Genomic DNA, 11,128 nt, shown 5'->3' with positions numbered 1-11,128 from the left:
TCCGGTCCAGCTCCCTGCTAAGGCACTTGGGAAAGCAGCAGAAGATGGCTCAAGGGCTTGGGCCCCTGCACCCTCATGGGAGACCAGGAAGAAGCTCCTGGCTCTCGGCTTTAGATCGGCGCAGCTCTGGCCATTGTAGCTATTTGGGGAATGAACCAGTGGATGGATGACATCTCTCTCTCTCTCTCTCTCTCTCTCTCTCTCTCTCTCTCTCCATTCCATCTGTCTGTCTCACTATGCCTTTCAAAGAAATAAACATATCTTAAAAAAAAAAAAAAAAAAGGAAAAGCAGGAGTGGAGAACTTGGGATTGCTTAGGAGCAGCCAGCCCAGGGGACTTCTGGGATAAGGCAGCCTCAGACATGGCTGGGGTGGGGGTGGGGGTGGGGTGAGAGGATGCCTCAGTCTATTCCGCCTTGTTCAGAAGTGATTCTCTAAACCTCCATCTTGTCTTCCTTGCAGGACCCTAAGCCTATTATTTTTTTTAAGATTATTTTAATTATTTGAAAGGCAGAGTGACAGAGAAAAAGGAAGAGACAGAGAGAGGTCTTCCATCTGCTGGTTCACTCCCCAAAAGGCCACAATGGCCAAGGCTGGGCCAGGCCGAAGCCAGGAGCTAGGAGCTTCATCTGGGACTCCCACATGGGTGCAGGGCCCAAACACTTCGGTCATCTTCTGCTGCTTTCCAGGCGCCTTAGCAGGGAGCTGGATTGGAAGTGGACCAGCCAGGTTTTGGGACTCAAGGCCTCACCGTTGAGTCCTTGGCAAGGCCAGGATTCAAACCCAAGTCCTCCTACCGTCACCTTTTCCAGCCACAGAAGAGGGAGAGCCGGCCCAGGGCAGTCGTAGTGTTGGAGCAAGCCAGACACACACCTGTCTCTGCTTCTGCTCCAGGGACTCAGGCTTGGCCTATACCATAGACTTGGAGGCCTACAGGCCCCATAAAGGGGCAACTAAATCCAGCTGCTTCCAATGAACCGTTGAGTGTGAAGTGGGATATCCAGGATTTGGGGGACAGCGTGACGTGACGGGGCAGGACGGGGCAGCAGCTGCTGAGAAAACACTTGGACAGAGGCAGCAGGGACCAAGGCCCAGGAACCAGTGAGTTGCCAGGTCTTGGGCTGACACAAGATGTTTGGACAGCCAGGGAGCTGGTCCCAGGCCTAAAAAAGCGGTTCAGAAACAAGGCAGTGTTTTATGAGTCCATTAAAAGACACATGATTAGGACATGACGGAAAGCAATTAAGTTGCTTCTCATTCAGTCTGCTGATCAAGTTGCAACTGGAAAGAAGTTTCCACGTGGGGGAGGGAGGCCCCGCCGGGAGCCAACCAACCTGCGGCATGGCACTTGCCAGGGGGCTGCTGAGTGTGAGCTCAGGGCTGGCGGATGCCTAGGGCATGCCATCAGCAAGGTCCCTTCATCAGCAGAGACCACGCCCCTCCTGCGAGCGCATAAAAGCCCAGGGAGCCTTGGGGTTCCTGCAGCTCTCAGCTTCTCCATCTAGCCCTTTGCCTGCACGCGCCTACCTCAGGAGCTCCCCCAGCCAGCCTCCCTCCCCACCATGTCCCGGCAGTCCACCATAACCTTCCAGACGGGCAGCCGCAGGGGCTTCAGCGCCGCCTCGGCCACCACCCCAGCCGCCGGCCGCTCCCGCTTCAGCGCTGTCTCCGTAACCCGCTCCGCAGGTGGCAACACAGGGCTGGGCAGGATCAGTGGTTCTGGGTCCGGCTTCGGAAGCCGCAGCCTCTACAACCTAGGGGGCTCCAAGAGGGTCTCCGTTGGCGCATGTGGGAGCGGCTTCCGAAGTGGCTTTGGCAGCAGGGCCAGTGGTGGGTTTGGGGTCACCAATGGGTTTGGCTATGGGAGTGGCATTGGCGGCGGCTACGGGGGCGCTGGCTTCCCCGTGTGCCCCCCTGGAGGCATCCAAGAGGTCACGGTCAACCAGAGCCTCCTGACGCCCCTCAACCTGCAAATCGACCCCAGCATCCAGCGGGTACGGAAAGAGGAGAGGGAGCAGATCAAGACCCTCAACAACAAGTTCGCCTCCTTCATCGACAAGGTGAGCCCACAGCTTCCATTCTGCTGGGATCAGGGTCCAATGAACCCTTGCAATGGCCTCCCTATGGGAAAAGATGTCTTCCTTTAAGCACCACCCATGGCTGGGCCATTTTCAGCCTCCTGAGGAGTCAGGTGGGCAGGTGCAGAGTTGGCACCAAGGAAGAATGATGTTACTCCACCACCACCCCACCCCAGGGCAAATGACCCCTAACCCATAGCAGGTGGCATTGAGAACCCGCCGGGCATCGGAGGCTCCCCCATCAGGGACTATGGGTCCCACCCATAGCACCAACTCTGTGGAAGCCCCAGGGGCCCCTGGAGTGGCTTCATGGGCTTCCCCACTTGGGGTTGGAGCTGTCAGTTCCACCATCGCACGTCAGGTGAAGGAGACATCTTTTGCTTGCCTCCCTTATGTGTAGGAGTGTCCAGTTCTGCCTGCCTCGTTGATTCTGTCCAACTGTCGTTCCAGGTACGGTTCCTGGAGCAGCAGAACAAGGTCCTGGAGACCAAGTGGAACCTGCTGCAGGAGCAGGGCTCCAGGGTGGTAAGGCACAGCCTGGAGCCCCTCTTCGAGGCGTACATCAACGACCTCCGGCGGCAGCTGGATGGTGTCACCGCCGAGAGGGGCAGGCTGGACTCCGAGCTAAGGAGCATGCAGGAGGTCGTGGAGGATTTCAAAGTCAGGTGAGTGGGACACGGGGTACACAGGCTCCTGGTCACCTGCAGCTGTCCCAGGACCCGAGCAGTGCCAAGGAGCACACGCTAATGTCAGCCAGGAGCCATCGGGTAAAGATAGAATGGCACCGGGTAACAAAGGGACTTCCACCTCAGCCTACTCGTACCCAGCCCCGGACCAATAAGGACTGCTGATAGTATCCAGCAAAGCCTCAGGGCTGGCTCGGGACGGCCCGGTGCTGTTTCACTTCTGGATCATTATTGGGCTCCATGGGTATGACTCACTGACTGACACTACTCAAATTCCTCCAGTGGTATCAGCAACTCATCGGGAAATCTGGACCGCACAGGCTCCAGAGCGCAGAAGGCCAGCCAGGGCAGAGGGCTGGCCCCAGCTAGCCCCTTAGCTGGCGCGCCCTGGGTCGCTGAGTCCCAACTACACCCGATCACAAAAAGCTTCTTGGAAAATTACAGAAGGTTCCTCTGGAATGTTGTCCAGAACAGACCAAGTTCCAGTAGGTGCAGGCGAGCACAGAGCATTTTAAGATTAGAATCGTGCATTGAGCAAGAGCTCGGATCCCCTAAGTACCTGAGTCTGTTCCTATGTGTTCCAAGCTTAGCTTCTAGTCTTAACAAACGTTAACAAAAAAGAAATCCGGCGAAGAAAGCAGGTCCCTTTCCTAGAGGGAGAATGGAGGTTAAGTGACTCACCCGGAGCCACGCAGGGGTCAGCGGAAGAGCGCTGAGCTCTTGCCACACCGGCCCGTAAGAGTTCAAAGGCGCCGTTGCCCAACCGCACGCCCCCTCGGCCCTGTCCCCACAGGTACGAAGATGAGATCAACAAGCGCACGGCCGCTGAGAATGAGTTCGTGGCTCTGAAAAAGGTGCGTGGGAATGGCTGGCGGAGGAGGCGACGCAGCTCGGAGTCTCGGGGTGGGGAGTGGGCTGACCTTGGGCTCCCCTCAAGAAATGTCGAAACTGCCCAGATGCCGACTCCATGTTTCAGGCCCTGCGAGTGCTTCTGGGCTTCTGCTAGCCCCGGGGCGGGGCTCGCGCTCAATGGTTCTAAGAAACCAGCCATGGCCTGCGCCAGATTTCTCTAAAACCTGAAGCAGGTGGGCCGGGAAGGCATCTGCCCAGCCGCTTCTGTACCGGCGCTGCAGGGCTGGGGTCTCAGCGGGGTGTCCCGTGCTCTTGTGGTTCCAGGATGTGGACGGCGCCTACATGAGCAAGGTGGAGCTCGAGGCCAAGGTGAACACTCTGACGGACGAGCTGAACTTCCTCCGCATGGTGTACGAGGCGGTAAGCATCCTGCCGTGTTTCTGTCCCTCGCGGGTTCCGGGAAAGAAGGTACGGCAGGTGCCAGGTGTTCAGCATCTCTGCCCAGCCTCTTCCCCGGGACACACCAAGTCGGGGGCTTGGAGAACAGGAGGGCCCAGGGAGAACCACGTGGAACCTTGTCACCTCCAACTAGCCCAGCTCTGAGGCTTCTCCCCCCACCCCCCAACCCCTGGCTCCAGGGCAGGGCAACCCAGCTAGTTCTCAAATTCAAGGTCCTAGGTAATCCATCCCAGGGATCAAGACTGCTCCAGCTGCTGCCTTCCGCTTCCCAGAAAAGTCTGATAAAAAAACAAGTTCCCTCTGAAGATGCCTCATTCTGAGAGGCAGGGCCCTGAGCCTGGGGGAGGGGGACCAAGACAGGCAGTGAAGGGACAGCACCGCCTTGCACTCCCCTCGGTCCTGCAGAAAACCTTCCTGCCTGTGCACAAACACAGGGCAGATCCAGAGGAGCTTCAGGGAAAACGCACAGACAGGGCCTCAGAGGGCCGGTGCTGGAGGACACGCCCACTGCCACACTGATCCATGGATAGAAACTCCCCCCGGGTGGCATGGTCTGGGATGCTGGGAAAGCTGGCAGAACCCCTGCCATGGATGCCTGGGTGATGCCAGGATGGTTGTCCCCCACCCCCCACATATGCAGGAGCTGTCCCAGATGCAGAACCAGGTCAGCGACACGTCCGTGGTGCTGTCCATGGACAACAACCGCTCCCTGGACCTGGACAGCATCATCGCCGAGGTCAAGGCCCAGTATGAGGACATCGCCAACCGCAGCCGCGCCGAGGCCGAGGCCTGGTACCAGACCAAGGTGAGTGTGAGCTCCTCTGCCATCGGTCCCAGGATTAGCATTCTTGAGAAATCAGCCACAAACCTCTCAAATCGCGCGAGGATTTCTGTCCTTTCCAAACTTGACTGGAGTACCCTTGGTGCTATGCAAGCTTGGCCTGAACACAGGTGGACAGCCAGCCCTGCACACGGCCACATGGGTGCTCAGGAGGACACCCGTGGGACCCCACCCCCACCCCACGCTCAGCATCTGGGTAGGGGTGGGGCCAGCTCCAGAGCAACCAGGAAGCAGTCCCAAGACCATTTCGCAAGGACTTGTTCACTGCATGCGTAGTTACTGAGCCCCTACCCTGGAACAAGCAGGGGGTCAGGGCTGCAGATGTGCAAGCTACAGAGCATGCAAGCTCTGGGAGGAGAGGAGGTGACAACCAGGGACCAGGGAAAGGTCTCACGGATGACCAGCTCGTGGCAGAGGTGGGCGTCTAAGCCCGTGGGGAAGCAGCGAGAGGTGAAAGATTGGCCAAGGAGCCAGGAGGGGGTTGGGGCTGAGTGAGCCGATGTAAGACAGGAACGAGCATTTTTCTGAGTGTGAGTTCAGTCGGGGAGAGGGAGCCCAGGATGACCACAGACTGTCCGAAGGCTCAGTTGGCCAGAAGGAAGTCTGGCCTTGTAGGAGACCAACTCCCTCGGCAGGGGCAGCTGCTCCTGGTCCTGCTCTGTGCACTGCCCCTGTGTCTCCTGGTCAGCAGTGTGGTAGAAAGGAAGGGAGGTGTCAGGGCCGGGGGCCCACGGTGCAGAGGCAGCTACCTGATGGTAAGCAAAGACCGAAGCAACTTAACCCCGAGATGGAGAGGTGGACATTTACAGCAAAACCCTTGGGGCCCCTGGAGGTGACAGTGTGTGTGGGGCTGGTCCTCCTGAATGAGTGGCCATGCACTGTGACACTGGGAGTGGCCAGGACGGGGTGGGGGGGTTGCTTCTTCAAGGCCTCGACACCACCCAACTCCGCCTCCCTGCACCCCTCCTTGTCTCTCAGCCCCGGGAACCAGCAAAGGCTGGTGGATATGGTTGGTGCATATCCCCCCCCCCCGGCAACACCCACTCCCCACGGCCAGTGACCAAGGCACCTCCTAACGCCCAGAGCTCACCGCATTCCATCCTGCCCCCAGCAAACCTGTCCTCATTCCTCTGCCTGGAACGGTCTCCCCACAAGCTGGCCCTGAAGGCCCCCCTTCCCCAGCCTTCAGGCCCCGGAAGCTCCTCTTTTTTTTTTTTTTTTTGACAGGCAGAGTGGACAGTGAGAGAGAGAGACAGAGAGAAAGGTCTTCCTTGCCATTGCTTCACCCTCCAATGGCCGCCGCGGCTGGCGCGCTGCGGCCGGCGCACCATGCTGATCTGATGGCAGGAGCCAGGAGCTAGGTGCTTTTCCTGGTCTCCCATGGGGTGCAGGGCCCAAGCACTTGGGCCATGCTCCACTGCACTCCCTGGCCACAGCAGAGAGCTGGCCTGGAAGAGGGGCAACCGGGACAGAATCCGGAGCCCCGACCGGGACTAGAACCTGGTGTGCCGGCGCTGCTAGGCGGAGGATTAGCCTAGTGAACCGGGGCGCCGGCCCCGGAAGCTCCTCTTAACACCATCTCCCACTCCCAGGTCTGGGTCAGATGAGATGCCTTTAGTATGTTCTCCCAGGAGCAGGTTCACAAGGGATGCTTATGCCTGTATGGGACCATAAATTCCATAATGCACTCATTGGGCCGACGTCTGTTAGCTTCAGTGGGGAGCAGGGGCCTGGCTGTGTCTTTTGCAGTATCCCCAGGGCCTAGACTCCCCTCCCCCCCACCAGCAAGTACATGCACTTGTGAAATACCACCTGCATGGGTGAGCAAGGGGATGTGTGAATGACTGGGTAATGAGCAGGCCTGCTGGGGCACAGGCAGTGCCAAGGCCAGTGCTGGCCTGGGCAGCTGAATCAGCTCTGGTTCTATCAGTACGAGGAGCTACAGGTCACGGCGGGCCGGCACGGTGATGACCTGCGCAACACCAAGCAAGAGATCTCTGAGATGAACCGCATGATCCAGCGGCTGAGGTCTGAGATTGACAACGTGAAGAAGCAGGTGCGTGGGGGGCCGGGGCCAAGAGCTCCTTGCACTCGCATTTCTTCCGGGTGCTTTTGCCACCCCATAGTACTCCTACCCAAAAGCCCCGGGCCTTGGGGAAAACTCACGGCTTCCTCCTCTGCTCACAGTGCTCCAGCCTGCAGACAGCCATCGCCGACGCCGAGCAGCGCGGGGAGCTGGCCCTCAAGGACGCGCGGGCCAAGCTGGAGGGGCTGGAGGAGGCCTTGCAGAAGGCCAAGCAGGACATGGCGCGGCTGCTCAGGGAGTACCAGGAGCTCATGAATGTGAAGCTGGCGCTGGACGTTGAGATCGCCACCTACAGGAAGCTGCTGGAGGGCGAGGAGTGCAGGTGAGGGCAGATGCACCAGTTCCCTCCGCAAGGCAGGGGCGCTCCCAGGGGCTCAGGCCATGGCAGCCTCCTCTCTTCTCCTGGAGAAGGAAGCCAAATGCAGGTGGAGCTGCACATACAGTTTCCTCCTAGCCTCAATCCTCCGAGAAGCAGCATCACTCTGCACCCATTAGTCATCTAGGACCTGGCCAGGCTCTCTCGAAGGCTGGATTTGGTCATTCAGCACAGTTCTCTCAGTACAGTGGAAAGGGCTGTGTGGACTGAGGGTAAATTGTCCTAGGTCCTAGAATCCAGGCTTACAGGCTGACCACTAACAGGCTGTGTACCTTGGGGAAGTCAATCTTCCCTCTCTGTCCTCACTTCCTCAGTGATAGGTTGAAGAGCCCACATTACACCACCTCCGGTGCTTGTGGGAGCTTAACCTTGGCCAATTACCAGCTGTGCAAATAAGGGAGCATTACTGAATCTCTCTAAATGGGGATCACGGTAGCTCCAACCTCAGCCAGCTTGGAAAAAAGCAGGATTTAATTAAGAGACTGCACACAGGGCTCTCAGAACAGTGCAGGGCACTCAAGCGTTCAATACCTGTTAGCTGCCATTTGGTTCAGTGTCCAAACACTTGGGCTTTGCAGTCAGGTGAACCTGACCTTCAAATCCTGCTCTATGACCCTGAGCAAGTTGACTGACCTCTCTGAGCCTCCACGCCCCTCTGTAGCACTGAAATCACAACAGCTCGCTAACGAGGCCACTGAGAGAACCAAGTGCCACCGTGTCAGAAGCAGCTGCTCAGGAAGTGTTAGCTCTGGTTAAAGTTCCAAGTGTGTGTTTGTGAATGAATGCCACCTGCTAGGACAACAATAGATGGGCTACTGCTTTGTTATTTTTATGATTCAAGCTGCTCTCCACACCTACAAAGGCCAGAGCCTGACAATGGTCCTTTGTTCAAAGAGAAACCTTCCCGTTCCAAGACAAGCCCTCCCTTTCCCATTAACACCCGTCTGTGATTAGTTTTAATTTCCTTAATGTGTCTGACCAACTTAAACTCAAAACTTGTTTCTGGGGTTGCGGGGTTTACCCCCCATGGACCTCGCGCCGCACATGATTTCATTCCCCACATCGTGGTTTTTATGAGCGCTGGAGCTAAGACAAACTCTACAGTACACATGAGAAATGGGGTTGAAACGCATTCAAGACAAGCACAAAACCAGCCCTGCCCGTGGGGTAACCTTCCCTCTGCCTTCCTTCCCGCCAGGCTGAGTGGAGAAGGAGTCTCCCCAGTTAACATCTGTGAGTATCACATCCTTCTGGTGTTGTGTGGCTGAGGGGCGGGGGGACAGAGGGGTGGGCCTGTGGGAGCGGGAGGACATGGGGCCCTGGGGCACCCCGTAGGCAGAGTCCACTTTGAGGTGGGAGTTTCTGAGACCCTTGCACAGAAAGCCACGTAAGGAGACACTCCCGAATGTCAGTGTCGTGACATTCCTGAGTGTGCAAGCGCCGTGGAAGGGCTGAGGGGGCTTTGTTGCAATTGCTCTGCCTGCAGCCATACCCCCACCTCCTGAGATCCCACGCCTTTCCTGCCCGGGCTCCAAGAGCAGGACTTAGGGTCTGCTTGGGTGGGCTTCCCATCAGGCCCAGGGACACTGCCAGGCAGATGGCTTCTCCCAGAACCGTGTGGGCAGAAACCCTGCTGCTTGGCTCAGCTCTGCGGAGCTCAACCGCAGACAGCTGCCAACACCTGTCTGGGCGGTGGGGGCAGCAGAGACACAGGAGGTGGCGGCGGAGCAGCTCCCGCCAGTCCTGGTACCCGTGAGAGTCAGAGCTGGCACCCAGAGCCCCCTGAACCTGACTCTTGCAACTCTCACTTCACACAGGGCTCAGCTTTTTAGACGTGGAATCCAGTGAGCAACTGGCTGTCCTGGCAGAAAGTTCTAGAAGGCAGTGTCCTCTGTGCCCACCCAGGCAACTTCCTTCCCTAGTGCCTTTGTCTGGGGGCTCCAGAGACCCTCAAAGCCAAGTTTGGGAACAGAAGTTTGCCTTTACACATGAAAGTCTGCATCAGTGTCCAGGGCCCAGACCCAGGGGCCTTAAAATAACACACTGGAGCCTCCCACGGTTCCACAGGGCAAGTCCATGCTCGGGGTGCATCTGAAGTCTACAGGGGGGCCCTAGCTGCTGGTGGTGGCCGCGGGTTCTCTGCAGTCATATGGCCGAGTCCCTGAGGTCTGTCTTTCCTCCAACACTCACCCTTGTCTCTAAGGATGCCAGCCTCAGTGGATTAGCGCCCCCTGCACAGTCCTATTTCCAAATAGGCCTCCGTTCCCAGGCTTCAGGCACCAGGCACCCTGGCTTCAGTACCAGTTTCTGGAGGACACAACCCATCCCATCAGAGTCCATTTTTAACTTCAGATTTCCTTCTGCAGAGCTCCCAGCAGGGTGTGTTTAAGGGGATCCGTGGCTGTTAGGAGCAGAACAGGCTGGGAGGCAGAAAGGGGTCGAGGTGATGGCTGTGGCTCCTCTGTCACTTGGGCTGTTGAGCACTTGCATGTCCTCGGGTTCAGGGTGCCCGGGCTGGGGGACGTGGCAGCAAGGGCAGAGCTTGTAAGCCACAGAGGAGCTGCTCAGAGGAAGTCAGGCCTCCAGAGCCAGAGCCCTGGACCAAGGGAGAGAGGCAGGCGGGCTGGAACAGCTCCCCACGGAAGTCTCCAGTAGGTTCTGGAAAGAGAAGAGGCAAATCCCGGAAGGGAGGAAAGGAGCCACGCCCCCTGCCCAACCCCTGTGAGAATGCCCGCCCCGCAGCTCAGAGATAAAATGCACCTGCACTTCCGGCAGGCACAGGAGGTGGGAGGGGCAGGGACAAGGACAGATGCCTGGCCAGGCTCCATCCTCACCCCGAGGACTTGGGGACAGAGGTCCCAGCGGCCGCTCCTGTGTCTCTTCTTCTACCCCCTTGGATTCTGACTCCATCACTTCTCCTCCTCCGGCAGCCGTGGTCACCTCCACTGTTTCCAGTGGCTACGGCGGGGGCAGCAGCCTTGGAGGTGGAAGCCTGGGTCTCAGCGGAGGAAGCGGCTACTCCTTCACCAGCAGCGGTGGGCACAGCCTGGGCGCCGGCCTGGGGGGCTCTAGCTTCAGTGCTGGTAGCAGCAGGGGCCTTGGGGGCAGTGGCTCCAGCGTCAAGTTTGTCTCCACGACATCATCCAGCCGCAAGAGCTATAGGCACTAAGCACAACCCATTGGCACTCCTGCCCGGACACCTGCGCCCTTCTCCCCGTCTGCCTCCATAAGGCCCCCCTGTACTGCCCGGAAGTCTGGGGCCGATGCCCCTCCTGTCCACTACTCCAGGCTGCTGGTGGCACTCTCGCTTCGCGTGGGCCACACCGGAGCCTGCCCTCCCTCCTGGCTAACACTCAGCGCCCTGCCCCCCTGCTCCCTCCAGCTGCGGTGATAGACGAGCCTGTGTCTCTGAGGCTGGCTGACTCCAGGCCAGGTGGTTCCCCCGCGTGTCTCCAGGTGCTCAGAGTCAGTGTTCCAGTGTCCATTAAACTGCAAGTGTCACATGCCTGGCGTCCGAGCCTCTCTGTCTGCTATGGTGACTGAGTCCTGAACCATTGTCCCCCTACACCCGCATGGGCTCCATGCAAGCAATGCTCGGAGCGTTCTAGCCCGTGCCCCCTTCCCTCCCTGGGAGCTGAGAGGGCTGCATGGGCAGATGCAAGGGGCTACAGGGCTTTACCCAGGGCACGGGACCACCAGGCTTCCTCCCAGGTGTCTCTGTACACTTCACCTGCCTTGTGCAGGCAGCCCA

At 58.5% G+C, this 11,128-nt stretch overlaps 1 protein-coding gene across 1 annotated transcript; it reads left to right on the top strand.

The window, feature by feature from the left end:
• Nucleotides 1–1,463: 1,463 nt before the first annotated feature.
• On the top strand, nt 1,464–10,880 carry KRT75 (keratin 75). The gene is made up of 9 exons (XM_008256489.4): nt 1,464–2,059; nt 2,528–2,742; nt 3,557–3,617; nt 3,940–4,035; nt 4,715–4,879; nt 6,846–6,971; nt 7,103–7,323; nt 8,576–8,610; nt 10,308–10,880. The coding sequence occupies exons 1-9, from the start codon at nt 1,562–1,564 to the stop codon at nt 10,544–10,546; spliced, it is 1,656 nt and encodes a 551-aa protein (XP_008254711.1). The 5' UTR covers nt 1,464–1,561; the 3' UTR covers nt 10,547–10,880.
• The last annotated feature ends 248 nt before the right edge of the window (nt 10,881–11,128 follow it).

This window comes from Oryctolagus cuniculus, chromosome 11, assembly GCF_964237555.1.
Source record: "Oryctolagus cuniculus chromosome 11, mOryCun1.1, whole genome shotgun sequence".
In the NCBI taxonomy this organism is placed as follows: domain Eukaryota; kingdom Metazoa; phylum Chordata; class Mammalia; order Lagomorpha; family Leporidae; genus Oryctolagus; species Oryctolagus cuniculus.
Note: the sequence above shows the minus strand (reverse complement) of the source record. Positions and strands in the feature narration are given on the sequence as shown.